This window comes from Xiphophorus maculatus, chromosome 9, assembly GCF_002775205.1.
Source record: "Xiphophorus maculatus strain JP 163 A chromosome 9, X_maculatus-5.0-male, whole genome shotgun sequence".
NCBI classification, from domain to species: Eukaryota; Metazoa; Chordata; class Actinopteri; order Cyprinodontiformes; family Poeciliidae; genus Xiphophorus; species Xiphophorus maculatus.
In genome coordinates, this window is record NC_036451.1 from 29440465 (window position 1) to 29457264 (window position 16800).

The 16800-nt window shown below is 36.1% G+C and overlaps 2 protein-coding genes across 2 annotated transcripts; one reads left to right on the forward strand and one right to left on the reverse strand.

The window, feature by feature from the left end:
• Positions 1-261: 261 nt before the first annotated feature.
• On the reverse strand, positions 262-2300 carry smim7 (small integral membrane protein 7). The gene is made up of 5 exons (XM_005805222.2): positions 2200-2300; positions 1958-1999; positions 1812-1864; positions 1587-1677; positions 262-743 (listed from the first exon to the last, which is right to left on the reverse strand). The coding sequence occupies exons 1-5, from the start codon at positions 2223-2225 to the stop codon at positions 728-730; spliced, it is 228 nt and encodes a 75-aa protein (XP_005805279.1). The 5' UTR covers positions 2226-2300; the 3' UTR covers positions 262-727.
• Positions 2301-3449: 1149 nt separating this feature from the next.
• Positions 3450-14533, forward strand: tmem38a (transmembrane protein 38A). The gene is made up of 6 exons (XM_005805223.3): positions 3450-3956; positions 9175-9331; positions 10392-10576; positions 11479-11566; positions 12713-12830; positions 13539-14533. The coding sequence occupies exons 1-6, from the start codon at positions 3830-3832 to the stop codon at positions 13743-13745; spliced, it is 882 nt and encodes a 293-aa protein (XP_005805280.1). The 5' UTR covers positions 3450-3829; the 3' UTR covers positions 13746-14533.
• The last annotated feature ends 2267 nt before the right edge of the window (positions 14534-16800 follow it).

The window sequence follows — 16800 nt, forward strand, 5'->3', positions numbered from 1 at the left end:
GGCTCATCTAAAAACTTCAGGACAGCGACTGGAGGCCTGGAGTTTGACTCCTGTGCCGTAAACCATAGTTTATTACCCCTCTTGCCTGTTTTCAGATCTATTTTAAAAAACACACAAGCTATATTTTGCATGTGGTTAAAACAAATTTAACTAAAATCTGGTTTAAACAAAGTTTTGGATATTGTCTCCCTTTATAGACCAAAGTGACAAAGTGATCAATTGACTTTTTAAATACATTTAGAGAGTCAAATAACATCTGAAAACAGAAGGAATAGTTATTTTTATTAAGCATAAGGACCTTTACAATATAGTGTATATACAGCATTTTTTTCTTACAAGTCACATGAGCTGATTTTAAAGAAAGACGTTTAAATCTGATACTTTTCACAGAATATCTGATAAATAAAACTAGGAATGTGTCATGTCTGTGAAATATAAACAAGAAGTGACATTCCTGATAAAGGGGATAATTTTTTATGTTGATTTTTAATCTGAAGAACACAGATAACGTTATAGCTGAAGCTAAATTAAAACATTTTTTTTACATAGTTTGAAAGAAAATAAATATGATTCAGGTAATCAGATCGAGCCTGAAATACAGTGAAACTTTGGGGAATTTAAACATTATTGCGATTTTAAAAGGGTAAAAGGGGCAAAGTGTCCAGCCATGGAGAAGTTTGTAGCATCTGTCTGAAACGTTTACATCCTGGATGTGCAATTCAGCCGATCACGATCCAAAGAGTCTGGAAAAAACAACAAGATTTACAATAGCAGAATATAAGTGGTGTAAATATGAAAAGACAAAATGATCATAATCCTCATTCTAACACTGCAATGCAGAGTACCAGTTAGGAAATGTTGTTAACCCCTAGTTGACCAATCTTGTGAAGTCACCTAAAACCAGCCAATGTGGGACATGTTTACCATTAATGCCTGTTGTTGCACTTTCAACACAAAGAATTATACTGAAAGCTCATTGCTACCATTTCTTGGTTCGCATTACAGGAAACTATACCTAATTTAGTTAATTTGCAGAAGCCTAATTTCAAACACATGCTGTTTATTCAAATTACAGTTTAGAATCTGTTTATAAGAAAACATTTTTGCAAACACTGTTGCTGTCATACAATTGTGAATAAATTTTGGCAGTAAAAGATTAAATACACAAACAGCCATTTAAAATGCACCGCCTGACACAAAACAAGAACTTAATGTTGAGTCACTTTTAATTTGTACAGGAAAAATAAAGCAAACAACTTTTTGTTTTTATTTCTTTTATAACAAGATAAACAGCCTTCAGTTATAAAATTATAACTACATTTTATTTAGAAAGTTTTTTAGCTTAAGTAAAATGAAAATGATTAACCTTAAAGTGAATTTGTTTCTTTTTCGTGTTTACATCAAGCCATCATTATGTATGACAGAGTATTAGCGCCACGCTAAGAAAATAACATTGACCCACTTCTTGGGTTAATATCCTCGATTTTATGTCACCATTTTTGGATTTTGCAGCAGTAAAAATTAAGCCAGTAACATTAACCCGTCAGCTGTTGAGTCCAGAAACAAACAAGCAGATAATCACTCACAGGATCATGCAAAACATCATGAAGACGTTCCAGAGAGCGATGAAGATCCGGAAGTACCGCAGGCTGAGGAGGAACTCTCTGATGTTTTCACCTATTAGCAGGCAGGAGAATGTTTGCAGAAATGTCCAGATGATTCAATTAAATAAAATGATTCTTTAGTAAATAGACATTATTAGTAAAAACCTAAAGGTTTCAGTCTAGTTCTTAACTTCCACTTATGCAGACCTGTTGTTGGAGCTCCGGACTCATCTGCAAATCCATGGGACTCCTTCCTCTTTCTGAGAAAAAACAAACAATCCATCAGCTGCTAGCCTGAAGCTAACCGGTTGTTAAAGTAGCTTTAATGTAGTTAAAGTGGTGGCAAAACTCACAGCTTGAAATTCAGCACAGCTCCTGCATTCACCAGCAGCGTTCTAAAGAGAACAGAAAGACAGAAATGTTGTTGTTAACCAGAAAGCTAAGGCCAGCGTTAGCTGCTGTGCTGGCAGTAACGCTTCACGATGTTTTCACGATGTTTTCCCGCTAAACTGGGAAACAGCAACACACTCAAAACAAATCAATCAGTAGAAACTTTTCTGCTTTGTAAACCAAAATAAAAACATTTATAAATTACCCGAATATTAACAGATCCCCGAGCATTTTCTCCACATCACAGAAACACCTTACTTCCTGGTTTCTTGACGTACGCGGGAACGTAACCAATAAGATTTTAGAATGCTATTACGGCGGATAATAGTTTTATTTGCCCTGGATTTAGACTGTAAGGCACAGAAGGTGTTACCATTCGCAAATAGTTGCAAAAAACGCGAGACGTACCTCGACTAATGTGATTTGAATAATTTGAGTGTCATCTGTCGTCAGTGTAAAGACGGAAGCAGATGAAACAAAGCAAAAAACGTTAACTTGTACCTTTAGGACATGCTGTAGGGTACAAAATACAGGAGAACGGGCTGTGAATGACGTCACACTGCGTTAACGGCGTTAAATTGATTAATTTTCAGCACCTTAACTAGACTATTTTATCCTTAAGAAATCATGTTGTCAAGTTGAATCAAAACCTATTTTTTAAAATCAATATCTAAATTATTTGGCAGTATAATAAAAAATGTTTTATATTTTTTCTCTCACATTTTACAATCTTTTATTAGGATGTTTCTGTTTTCAGCTGCAGATAAAATGGAAAAATCTTTACAATGCAAGGAAGATGCAAAATGTATACATATTTCAACTTTTATTGTGCTTATGTTTAATTATACAAAAGGTAATAATTATCAATAAATCACATTGATGTGACAAATTGTAGTACTTTATCTTGATATAACAGAACTGAAAAAATACGTAATAAAATAGTTGCTTAATAAAAGCAAAAATAAATATATAGAATAATAAATAAAAAAGACAAAATAGTATGCTTTAACATATAACACAATAAATGCTAATTTTATTGAAATATTTTCAAATTTAATTATTTAATACGGAATTAGAACATTATAATTAAACTAATTATCTAATTAATATATGTATTTCAAATTATGCGTTATAGTTACACTTAAATGAGTCACTTTTCGGCCTCGGTAGAAACAAGAAATGTTTTGTCGCCCTCTGGCGGAGAGTAAATATTACTGCTATTTTCTTTTTCCTAAAAAAAAAAAAAAAAAAAAAAAAAAAAAAAAAAAAAAAAGGATAAACGACCAAAATGAATTCATTTTCAGATAATATCAAGTGGAATAGGTGAGTTTTATTTTACTGTTTCTGTGCCTTTGACTAGATTATCATCTTCCGGAATAACATAAACAGCGACGGTTTGGATTATTCTGGATCTGTTAATGGCTGGTGAGACGGTAATCATCTGATCCGGATTTGGGATTTTTTTCAGATTATTTTTTGCCCCACTGAATAAAACCTTCGTCCATATTAAGCTCGGCCACGTGTCTCGGCGTTTTGTTGTGATCCTCAGCGAGGTTTAACCCTTTAAACGCCCCAGTTTTCCTGAAAACCTCCCGGTCACCTGGAGAGCGGAGCAGCTGCGGGATGGAGGCGCGTAAAGGAGGATGAAGATGCAGAGGAGAGCCTGCGGATGTTTCGGGTGGTATTAATAGGAGCGCTTGAGTGTCGCAGGCGTTACTTTCGAGACTGGGGGGCTTGGTGGAGGCTCGGCGAGCTTCTCATCCAGACTGCGCAGTCGGAATAAAAAATAATTTAAAAAACAAAACAAGAAAATAAGAGATTTTTCACTTGGCAACATGGAAAACGTGCTCGCGGTTCTGAATTTGGGTGATTTTGCCCAGGCTTTTTCCAAAATGGGAATGTTTCCTGTGTTTGATGTCGCCTATTACATCGTTTCCATCCTCTACCTCAAGTACGAGCCAGGTGAGTGTTTTCACTTATTGATAAGCAATAAAACGCAGAGTAAATCTAGCTGCAGAAATGTGTCTAAATGCTGCGTTTTGGAGTCATTTAAATTAATTCACTCAGTTACTTTAGTGCAGAGTCACATTGTAACCTTTCCTTATAAAGCATGACCTGTTACATAAACTGCAGCTGTGGCTCTGCAGCTGAACTCTGTCAGACTGAGTTAAACCGGGTTGGTTTTCTCCAATTCGGCTTATTTGAGCAAGAAAGTCTGCAGAAGGATGAAACCTGAGAGAAGAGGAGGCCTGTGCATGCCAGCAATAAATAGAAGAGCCTGAAATAGACGGAGTCGGTGCGCCTCTGAAGACCAGTGTTGCACATTTCCAGGCCTCAGAGTTTCCTCTCCACTAAATCGCAGTGAAAGTCATGACATTGTCTGCTTTATTTATGGAACATTTTACACTAATAAAAACATGCAGTTGTCTTTAGCCTCAGTTTGCATGTATTAGCATGATGCGTAATCATTTAGTGCTGTGGGGAAAGGTTTCCTCTGTGTTTCCGTTTCGTTTCTGGGGTAAAATTTCAGTCAATTTGAATTTTTACAAACCTTTTATAACCCCAAATAATCAATAAAAGCTGCAAAATATTTTCTGTTCCTGTCACCCTTATGATGTTTACATGTAAGTCATCATGACAGTTAAAGCTGCTGCAGCGTCACTTTTACATATTTGTTAAAACTGTCACCATGTTGTGACAATAAAATATGAGACAGTCAACCTGTGAAAAGATAAATTTCTTCCACTTACTCCATGAGCTGCTGTTGTCGTCTGAAGAAATGCACCAAAACCAACCAATCAGAGTCAGGAGGCGGATCTTAGCGCTGTCAATTAATCCCGTCTACAAGCTGCTAAGTGTGTTAATGGCAGAGAAAGAATTTACCATCACAGGAGAACAGTTTGTCTGCCATCATCGGTGGCTATGCTAACTAGCTTTAGCATTCTGTGATAACTGCAGCAGCAGACAGCAAGGAAATTGTGATTGACAGCGCTAAGACCCGCCTCCTGGCTCTGATTGGCTGTATATAGCTTGCACTCAGAGAAGGCAGAGGAGCTAAATCTTTCCACAGATTATCTGTCTCATACCAAACAGGACATGGTGACAGTTTCAACAAATATATCTTAAACAAAACTAGAATATAAACTCTCCTTAACAAGCCAGGAAGCATAAAATAATAAGGAAATTAGTAGCAAAATCATACAATTACAGACTTAAAGGAAAATGTTTTTAGCTAGTTTAAAGTTAGCAGTTCCCACTACTGACAGTTATCTTCCTGAAAGCTAAGCTATCTTTGGAGCTAGCTGTCCTGTAGAGATGCTACATGTAGCCAGCTAACTGTAGCTCCAAAACAAAGTTACTCCAGTGAATTAACGGCCTTTCCGTTTCATTAACTAATGTAACATTTGTTAGCTAGCTACATGTAGGTTTCACTTTGACATATTACAAGGAAAGAAATGCTGTCAAAATGTCAGAAAACAGAGTAAATGTTGGTTTTACACGTCATTTAAAGAGTTTTTTTTATTTTATTGAGTTTCTAGGTTTAACTCCAGCATGCGGCTGTTTTCTGTCCTGAACCTGAGCTCATTTTCATACCAGTAATTTGACAGTCAAATGCCTTCTGTTGATAACCCAGCGTGTGTGAGATCATGAATGAGTCTTTGAGGCTGAAGGGAGAGAAGACCGGCAAGTTTGGGGTCAGAGGTCAGAGGTCAGGCCCGACAGTTGCGAGGAAGTCATGCTGGATGTATTTATAGGCAGGGCAGCATTTTCATAGATCAGATTGCTCTCGCGCCGAGTGCCAGTCGGCCCATGACTCCCCCACCCACCTGTTGCTGGAGATTTGCTCCTGCAGCTCAGCTTTAATGTCGGCACTCCAACAAATCTATAATTATTATCCATACCGTAATTATAAAGTTATTCCATTTAAGATGTGGTTCCTCCTAAAGGTGCATGTTCATCCAGATTTCAATCAATCAATCAAATGTTATTTGTATAGCACATTTCAGCAGCAAGGCATTTCAAAGTGCTTTACATCATTACAAACACAGAAACACAAAGCAACATAGAATCAATAATCAAAACACGACATTAATTCAAGTTCCATCAATAAATTTGTAATTGATTACGTTTCAAATACAATTCTAAACAGGTGGGTTTATAGTGGAGTTTCATCCATAGAAGGTTTACCTGTTACACTCCTACTGTGTTATATGGAACAAAATACCTGCTGCTATTTTTATTCCCACTCACAATCACACAGTTTAACACGATGTAGACGCATTTTAATGGGCCTATGGCGCAGATTTAATTAAAATCATGGTGCAATTACCAATAAACATTTGTCTGTCTGATATTATTTTGCAAAATAACATTATTTGGTATACCAGGTGTCCAAAGTGTGGCTCAGGGGCCATTTGTGGCCCTCTGGAGGGTTTGGGGCGGCCCAAGTGATCTGCTAATCTGATCTGCGAGCCAAGGTGATTGAGGCCCTTTTACAACAACTTATAAAAATATTAGGTACACAAAATATTTTCCCCTTTATTAACAAGGTTTTTTGTTTCCTTGTTAATTTTGGAACCATAAACGTTTTGGACCCACTTTTTCTCAAAAGCAAAACTTCTTATATAAAAAAACAATCAATCCAACAATGATATACAATCTGTTTTCAACATAAACAAAACTATTTTGTTCATTTTAACGAAATTTTAATTCTTTAGTTTGTTATTGAGCAGCTAAAATAATAATAAAAAAAAGGTACCGAATGTGTGTTTTAAAAATGGTGTTTAAAAAAATATAAAAATTTTGTGGCCCCATTTGCTTTCAACTTAATGATTTGGATAAGTGCAAATACAGCAACATTTCTGGCAATTATTCATAATTACTATGACAAAATCAATAATTTTGACTGCCAAAGAAATCACAAAAACAATCACAAAACCCAAAACAATCACAAAACCTTTTCATATCAGCTCCTCCAGGAGCTGATATGAAAAGATGTTCAGTTTTATTTAACTTCAAGTTTTCATCAAATGTAGAAACAGTTATTAATATTTTAACAGTTTGTTAATGGAATTTATCAATACATAAAAGTTCTCATGTGACGTCACACTTTTGGGAACTTTGTAACTCCGTATATAACTGCCATGACTGTTGCTATGACAACAATAAAAAAGTTACAAGCTTAGCTCTAGCTTTTGCCTTAATCCAACCTAATTATTAAAAAATATACTTATATACATAAGTATATTGTTTATAAATATACTTGTATTTATTGTTTATATAAATATACAATATATTTTAGGCTGATTTTTTCAGCCTAAAATCAATCGGGGATAATCGATTATTTATTGGGATGTAAATGAAAACAACATTTTGTAGCATGAGATTGTAACTTGAGAAATTCATTAATTATTAAACAATTGAAAATATTGTACTTAATCTGTACTGAAACTAAATTTCAACAAATGTATTAATAATCTGACTGTCAGGAAACAAAGAAAGTTTTTACTGTGTAGAGAATAAATTACGCTCAGTTTCTAACTCTTTTACTCCAGTAGCAAAGTTATGTTTTTGTGTTAAATATGAATTTGACATGTTTTACCTTCTGTTGCCTTCTATAAATCTGCTTTTGTTCCGTGTTGTTTAGTTTTTATACGCCACACCAGGAACCATTTTGGAAATTATTTTTTCCATATGGGTGAAACCTTTTATTATCTACTTGGTGCTGAAACAGCAACAATAAAAACAAACGGAGGTAAAAGGGCCGGAATATGACAAAAACTAACAAACAAAATACACTGCAACAAAAATAACCTCCTTAAAACAAGTTAAAAACATAAAAAACAACATGCTGTGTTTTAAATCTGCCAGTCGATCTGGTATTTTTCATTCATACTAAGGAACTGTCGATTGAAAACAACCTCCAATATTTTGCTGAAATATTATTTTTAAGTTCATCTTTTGTGTGTAAAAAGATTTTGTGTTTCTGTTGTGTAAGATTTAAAAACTTTAAAGATCAGAAAAGTAAGAAAAAAAGTAGTTTTATTTCTGCACCTTAAACATTTTTTCTCACTGACTGAAGTTTAATCAGACCCAACTGTTTTTGTTTTAGCTTATTTAGAATAACCAAAATTATTTCTATTTACTACATACTAGAAAACTTGAACTTGTTTTTGTTAACGTTCTATACATATTTGCAGAGGATTAGGGAAACTGTCTTTTAAACCACTCTAACTTAACGTGGAGCAAAGGATAGTTTAGGTTTATTTTATTGCATGTTTTCCATATATTCTCTTAGTTTTTAGCTTTAATTCTTTATTTTACTCTGGTCAGGCTAAGCTGAAGGATATTTTATTCCAGGATCATGAACTGATTATCAGGGCGTGACGTGAAACACAAGGTTGGGTGTAGACAAAGATACGGCCCACATGGACACCAAGAAACCACTGATAATATGTTTATACTGTTTTTAGTAACAATATAACTTCATAATTTTACTGCAATTTAAAATAAAAATCATTTGTAAACACTGACTGTCTTTATTTTTGATGTGTAAAACCTGCAGAAAAAGGAACTAATTACTGGGTTGTTAATATCTAATTATTAAGACTGATATTTAATGAGTGGTTCTCAAAGTGAGGGGCAGGATAACCTGAGAGGGCACAGGACACCGAGTGTGGGTCAAATATGATTTTTATTTTCATCATGATGTTTATGGAGGGCCGAAATATAAAAACACCAAATGAATGACTGTCATTAGATAGCTCAATGTAAATGCACAATAAAATAAAAAAGTACCAATACATTTCTGTTTAATAACTGAATACACCTTTTAAATCATCAAATTAAGCAATGTAATTTTTAAAAATAATTTTAAAAATGCATGTGATTATGTCACGTTGTGTTTAATAAATGAGTAACGAAATAAAGAGTGAAATAATTAGATATACTTTACGGAGGTCAAATGAACAATTTGTAAAGTTGAGGAACCTCTGGTTTGGACTGGTTTGGACTTTGGGCGTGTCATGTTGTCATGTTACCACTAGGAGTCACCAAAGTAAAACCTTTTGTCCCTCCATTTATTTGCTTTCTTAGTTAAAATGAGTTGAATGAGTTTTTAAACCCCTGTTTTATATTTTTTCTCAGTGCTGTGAAACAGTGAAACATTTTTCCTCTGCAGGCTCGGTGGAGGTGTCTCGCAGGAGTCCTGTGGCCTCCTGGCTCTGCGCCATGTTGTACTGCTTCAGTAGTTACATCCTGGCAGACATCATGCTCGGGAGCAGCCCACTCGACTATTTCCAATACAACAGCCACATCCTGCTGGCCTCAGCCGTCTGGTGAGAGCAAACTCATCATCTGTAGATAGATGATACAAGTTAGGAGATTTATCAGTTAATATTCAGGACTTTAAGGGTGCTTTCACACCAGCCGCTGTATTCGAACTCCAGTCCGATTCTCTGATTTGGACCAAAAAGGCGAATTCTAGTCCATGTAAAAACTTCAGTATCAGTTTGGCTGAAGTGAACTGTGATGCAGTTTGAACGCATATGTGAATGCAAGTACTCCAAAAGCAGAAAGTGGACTACAGCGCAGGGCATTCTGGGTAAATGTAATCAAAACAGACGTGCTAGTCCAGCGCTAGCAGGAGAAATGGCTCATGGACAAAAGAGAAATATTACAACAAATAAAATCTGATGCCACTACATTTTTGTTTACATTCTGTGAAGAAGGAAGTTATCTTCAGTGTCTTCAGAACAGGGCATTCTGGGTAAAAACAACCAAAACAAATGCGCTAATCTAGCGCTACTGGGAGAAATGACTTGTGTTCTTTTACCAAAGACAAAAGAAAAATCCTACAACCACTAAAATACTTTTTGTTTCCATTTTGAGAAGAAGAAAGTTACGCTCCGTATTATTTTCATGTCGTTTCCTTCAGTGGTTCTTGTTGCAGCGCCCCCACAGGCAAGGAGGGGAACAAGTTTTTCAAAGAGTTCAGTTTGTTTGACACAGTGCAGTTTGAAATAGAACAAAATCTTACTGAGTATTTTTGGTCTTGTTTCTAGTGTAAATATCTCGGTACGCTTAAAATAAAAAAACTAAATTGTAAGTAACTTTTCAGCAAGACAGAGAAGTTTGTTTCAAATCAATAATTACTTAATGTTGTTGGAAAAGTTCTAGTTCTACTGGCAGATTGTTTTACTTATAACATGGGAAGAGAAATGTCTTGTTAGCAGTGAAATAACCTGCTGAGCTCCAAAGATTCTTGTCAGATAGTTTTGTCTTATTTAAAGTGAACCAAGATATTTGCACTAGAAACTCGACCAGAACTACTTGGTAATATTTAGTTTTTTGCAGTGTTAGTGTCGTTGATGACTCTCCTCGGTTAAACCTGAACAGGTTCCTCATCTTTTACTGCCCCCTGAACCTCTTCTATAAGTGTGTGGCCTTCCTGCCGGTCAAGCTGGTGTTGGTGGCTCTGAAGGAGGTCGTCCGCACCCGTAAGATCGCCGCCGGCGTCCACCACGCCCACCACGCCTACCATCACGGCTACTTCATCATGGTGATCGTTGGATACGTCAAAGGTCGGTCAAAGGCAATTTAACTGATCATACTGTGTTTAAATGACATTTTCAAAGTTTAGCACCTCTTTAGATCCAGATTAAAGCAGGATTACTTCATAGTTTACAGCTTAAATATTTTGGACTTAAAATGAACAATCAATTGTACATTTTTAGTGGACAGTTTAATGTGGGTAAAATGCTTGAATTTCAATTAGGAAAGTGCTTAATTTATTTTTAAAGTCTTTAAAAGTGCTTGATATTTAAACTGTAATAAAGCCAAAATTTGGAAAACATTATTTACTGTTGAAACAGTAAATTAAAAGTTTAATTTACTTTAAAAGTAAATTAAAATTAAAAGTTTAATTTACTGATTAAAAGTTCCTATTGAAAATAACATTTTTCAAATTTCTGTTAAAAACTATTCATTTTTATTGCTCTGATGGAATATTATTTTTTTAAATGACATGTTTTCATTTGCAATATGTGGAAACTTAACATAATCAACAGGAAAAATCCTTGCAAACATCAAATTGTGTGAAATAGTTTATCTTCAGTTAGTTTCAGTAATGGGTCCAAATCTGGAACATGATGTCACAGTTCTTCACTTTTCTGACTAAATTCACTATTTTTACATATTTTCCAGTTAGTTTTATATGAAACAGAAAAGCAACATTTTTAAAAATGCGGTCATTTAAGAGCATAGTAATAAAAACAAATTTTTAAAGGATTATTTGTTGAGATTTTATCTGTGGCCTGTTTATTTATTGTGATTTTTACCCTTCATGTCTTTGGTCTTTTCTTTCTTGTCAATAACAAGTAGTGTTAAGTATTTATCTCATCTGCTGTCCAGGCTCATGATAAAGAGGAAAACAGACCTTTTCTCTCTGGTCCTCATTTTTTTCATGCTATTTTTATCCTTTCAGGGTCTGGAGTGGCTCTTATTTCCAATTTTGAGCAGCTGCTGCGCGGCGTGTGGAGGCCCGAGACGAATGAGATCCTCAGCATGTCATTGTAAGTGAGAGTGTGAAAACTACTACTGTCTTTTTATTTTAAATAGTGTATAAAAATAGCTTTCACTCACCTCAAACTGCGCTTTAAAGAAAAGTAATAAGGATTTTTAAATTAGTTCTGTTTCATATTTGGGTCTCATCTGCTTGTAAAGAAACTACGCATCAGTTTTTGTAGTAATAAGTTCATGTTTTCTGGTGTCTGAAAATAGTTTCAAAAATAGAAGGGCACTGAGCCGTTACCTAGCAACCCCAGTGGAACCCCGCCCCATTGCTTAGCAACCTAAGCGGAACTCCAGAATGATTGGTCAGCTGGTTTTACAGCTTTATGTTGCTGGAAAGTGTTTTGATGTTGACTTACCATCCAGAAAATTAGGTTATTATAGTTCATTAAAACTAACAAAATATCGATAACTGAAATTGAGAAGACATTTTCATAAATTGAAATAAATAAAAAGGGTAATTAATGGGGAAAAACCACAACTAACTGGAACTACATCCTGCATTTATAAAACTAACTAAAACAAACTGGGATTATAAATATAACATTCTTTGTTGAATGAATCAGTTTCCTCGAACTGATGTAAAATTTTAAGAGTTTTTCCCCCGACACAAGCAGTCTACATCAAATTATGGCTCCTCCTGGTAGCGCTTATGCTAGTCTGCAAAATGCAATTGGGAGAAAAAACCAGCCAGTTAGTTGTTCAGCAGAAACTGAATACTTTTATTTTGGAAATTATGTCTTCTGTTAAGTATTCATTATCCAATCACTGTATACATAATCACAATACTTCTGAACCTAAAACTGAACCAAAGTATAAAATAACTAAAACTGCTACTATAAGTAATAAAAATGAAATATTTAACTAACAACTTATACAAACTAGCAAACACTAAACTAAGTCAATTAGGAAAACAAAAAGTCACAATGAAATAAAAATAAACAACAATGGAAAACCGAAAACTATTAGTACCCTGCCAGAAACCATTTGCTGCATCCTTGTTGGTTGTGCAGGAGGCTCCACTTCTGCTTTTCAAATTTGTATGGTTGTATGATTGTTCAAGGAAGCATAATAATTCACCTTTAAATTTTTGTAGGTTGATGAAACATTTTCTCAGGTACATCACAGCTTTTGTTTGCTCTCGGCAGCCCGACTAAAGCCAGCTTGTACGGAGCGATTCTGTTCACCCTGCAAGAGTCCCACTGGCTGCCAGTATCCAAGAGCGTCCTCATCCTCGTCTTCACCCTCTTCATGGCCACAACGAAGGTAAAACCCTCACTGGAAACCAGGACATCATATTATGTACGGCCAGAGGCGGGTAGAGTAGCCGAAGATTATTTTCAAATAAGAGCAGCAGAACTTCAACATACTTCTACTCAAGTAAAAGTAAAAAGTAGCCATACAAGAAATTATTCAATAAGAGGAAAAAAGTATTTGGTAAAAGTCTATTGAAGTACTGAGTAACTGATCAAATTATCAATCATTTAATATTTAAAAATTACATCATCAGACTGAATAAAATATAAAGTTAAGTGGAAATGTTTGTATTTTATGAACCAAAATGACAGTAATTTATATAAATAAGCAAAAATGACAAAAAAATCAGGCAAAAGAAAATTTTTCTAAATCAGTTTCTACCAATAAAAAACTAATTTAACTTCGACAGAAACTGCAGGTGTGAGTTTGTGTTTGGTGAATTTCTGTTTAAAACATGTTTGTTTTTTATTCAGTGGGCAGAAAATCCAGAAATTTTACTCAAGTAAGAGTAGAAATAAGTGCAACCCAGGGAAAAAGTATATTTTTAAAAAGTTTATTCAAGTAAAGGTAACTGGTTGCTCCCCAACTTGATTAGATTGATGGTCTGTGATGGAGGAGCTAAGTAACAGGAAGCTGTGTGCAGTTTGACGGCCATGACACCAAACTGAAGCCAGAGTTCAGATAAAACTGAAGTTTCTGGGTGTTCTTGTCCTCCAGGTGGTGATGACGGCCCGCCACTCTCACGGCTCCCCCTTCAGCCTCATCGAGTCCTGGACTTGCCACCTGCTGTTCGGCTCTCCTCTGGGCGGCGGCGAGGAGGACAACCATCATCCTCCCGCCGGCGCCGCTCCGTCTTCACCGCTCAAAAGCAAAGAGGAGCTGAGCGAAGGCGCTCGCAAGAGGAAGGCCAAGAAAGCCGAGTAAGACGTCGCTCTGGTGAAACTGCATCGGACTTGATGCCGTCCGACTTCCCCTTCCTTCCATAAGGACAGGAGCAGTTTGCTCTCTCCCCGGACGAGACCCTTTTTATTGGAGCAACATGGTGCTTTTTGCATTTTACAAAGCTGGAGGACTGAAAATACCAAGGCAAACGTTTCACACAGCAGCCAAACCTGGACATCCTGATCATTTATGAGTCTGGGAGAATCTGCATCTCTGCCCAGCGCTGCTTGGTGATCCAGCGGCGGTTCAGGAGCCGCATGGCAGCGAGGCCATGGCGCCGCATCAATATTTTTATTCCTTAGAACTGTATGGAGCTAAATTTGGGCCATAACGTTTGTTCAAAAGAATAAAAATTAACTGGAAAAAAAGGCTTGAAACAAAAAAATATTTAAACTGAAAAAAATGAAACACAAAAAAAGATTTGAAAATGAAAAACAAAATATTTCAAACTGAAAAAAATTGAAACCAAGCAAAGATTTCAAACTGAAAAAATATTTGAGACAAAAACATTTGAAAGAGAAATAAAAAATTAGAAACCAAAATAAAATATTTAAACTGAAAAAAAAAAAATTCAAACTGAAAAAAATGAAACTCAAAAACATTGAATCTGAAAAATAGTTTAGAACATTTTCTTCAGTTTCACATCCTTCATTTTCAGTCTGAAATCTTTGTTTTCAGTTTCAAAGTTTTTTTTTGGTTTCAAAATAATTTCAATTTTTCTTTTTAACAAAACTTTACGGCTCCATTTTAGCTCCATAAAACTTTTGTTATTCAGAAAGAAATAAAAAAGGACAAATTTATTCAACTCTCCGTCGGAAATTAAATGTGTTATGGAGGCTAACATTCTTCCTGTTTTCTGAGACGAAAACAAATTTCTACAAATAAATGAAATCAAGAGAAATATTGTGTTATGGTGTTTTTTGTTCGCGAGGGAGAAAACAACTATTACTAACTGATTAATATGTCAGTGGAATATTTTTGACTTTTCAGCCTGAGGTTTAACTTTTGGAGATTGTCCATCTTTGATTATGGTGACTCCTTACTGACTCAATCATTTTTGGTAATTACACAGGTTGTCTGTTCTGCAGTTTCTTGAAAACAGTTCATTGACTAATTGTGCATTCACACCAACCAGGTTTGGTCACTTTAATCCAACTCTAGTTTGTTTGTCTAGAAAGTCTGGTTCGCTTGGGGAGGTGTGAATGTGTTATCAACCAAAAAATCAAACTCTAAAGGTGTTTTCACACCTGATAGTCCGGGAGATTCGGTTCAATTTGGGACCAAAGTTGCAACATTTGTTAAATTGATGTGATTTTCTTGTGTCAAACCAACCAAACCAAATGAAAAACCTGTTCCCCTCCTCGCCTGAGGGGGCGCTGCACCAAGATCCACTGAATGAAACGACCTGAAACCTCTGAAGACACAGAGTACAACTTCCTTCTTCATGAAATGTAAGCAAAAATGGTGGTTCTAGGATTTCTCTTTTGTCATTGGTAAAAGATCAGCCATCAGATCAGCTAGCACTAGGCTAGCGTCTTAGTTTAAGTTTTATTTACCCAGAATGCCATGCACTGTAGTTCACTTCCTGCTTTGGAGCAGTCTCCGGTTTGCTTGTCATTCAGATTCAAACAGTGACGTGCGGTCAGGGGAGGCAGGTGAGGCAGTGCCTCACCAGCCATCATGGAAAGTATATAATCATAATCAAATATATAATCATAAAGTAATTTAAATTGTTATATTCATCCGGTGGTTTGTACTAAAAAATATTTATTTTTCATGTAGCTTCACCAATTTCGATGTTTATTTGTTCAAAATCGCTGAATTTTCTTATTTTCCCATTCAAATGCTTGGAAGATGCCGGTGAGGCAGCAGCGAGCTCTGCCTCACCTTGGATTGCGCAACCCCTGGCTCTGCGCTGGCTGCTAAGCGGAGAGAGCATGTTGCTGTACGGCGTCAATAAAATGGTTTAAACAAATTTAATATGTGAACTTATTTCCAATAATTTAGCTTATGTATATAATGTACAGTGCTTTTTGTCACCAACTGTGTTTGTGTAACGTGTTTCGTGTAATGAGCGATTATAAACGGCAGAGAACAGGTTCAAGGTGAGGCAGGCAGTTCTCTTGCCTCATGGCAGGGGGCGCTCAAGATCCCAGACGTTCGTCTTGTTCACTCCTCAACTGCCGAGTAAGTGACAGCGAGCTAGGCTAAACGATCCGGGAAGCAAGTCAAGTGCAGCGATAGATTATAATAGAGATAGTGATTTTTTTCCTCTCGCTTATCCCGACTTTCGACATGGATGACTACATTACAACACTAAAAAAGTTTTCTCAAGTGGACTTTCAATCGAAGCAGGTAAGACAGTAATAACATTTATTTTGTTTTGTTTTTTAAGGAAATGTGTGTTTTGTGAGCTACAGTTTGTATGTGTAAGGATGCAGAAGTGAAACATAACCTGTAAACTGCTGTCAATCTATGCATCTATTTGCAAATCTGATTCTGATGACGTCAGTGCCTCACCAGCTATGAACCTCACCGCACGTCACTGGATTCAAACCACACTAAGGTCGACTTCAACCAAACCGAGACCGAGTTTGTAGGTGCACCAGAGTTCACTTTAGAGTTCGATTAGCGTTCACACCTCCGAAAACAAACCGGACTTTCTGCGCAAACGGACTGGAGTTGGATTAGAGCGGACTAAACATTTCTTTTTCTCTTTAGCCAACTGCTAAAATCTGACGCCGCTCTATTTTTATTTACATTTTGTAAAGAAGGAAGTTGCGCTTAGTGTCTTCTTCAGAGGTTTTTGTGTCGTTTCCTTCAGTAGGGTGCAGCGCCCCCACAGGCCAGACAAGGAACAGGTGGCTTAAAGGGTTTGGTTGGTTTGACTCTGAGCAGAGAAAGAACCACAGCAGCTGGAGATGGATCAGATGATGAAGTTTTGGTCCCAATCAAACAGAGTCTATCGGATTATCAGGTGTGAAAACACCCTTAGATTGGGGAAACTGGTATTATCCCAGTCTGTATTTGGGTTGTG

Coding starts and splice junctions, on each gene's coding strand:
- smim7 (XM_005805222.2), bottom strand. CDS start 2,225: ATGCTCGGGGATCTGTTAATATTCGG. Junction 2,000..2,199: donor GGGGATCTGTTAATATTCGG/GTAATTTATAAA, acceptor TGTTCTCTTTAG/AACGCTGCTGGTGAATGCAG. Junction 1,865..1,957: donor GCTGTGCTGAATTTCAAGCT/GTGAGTTTTGCC, acceptor GTTTTTTCTCAG/AAAGAGGAAGGAGTCCCATG.
- tmem38a (XM_005805223.3), top strand. CDS start 3,830: ATGGAAAACGTGCTCGCGGTTCTGAATTTGGGTGATTTTGCCCAGGCT. Junction 9,332..10,391: donor CTGCTGGCCTCAGCCGTCTG/GTGAGAGCAAAC, acceptor AAACCTGAACAG/GTTCCTCATCTTTTACTGCC. Junction 10,577..11,478: donor GATCGTTGGATACGTCAAAG/GTCGGTCAAAGG, acceptor TTATCCTTTCAG/GGTCTGGAGTGGCTCTTATT.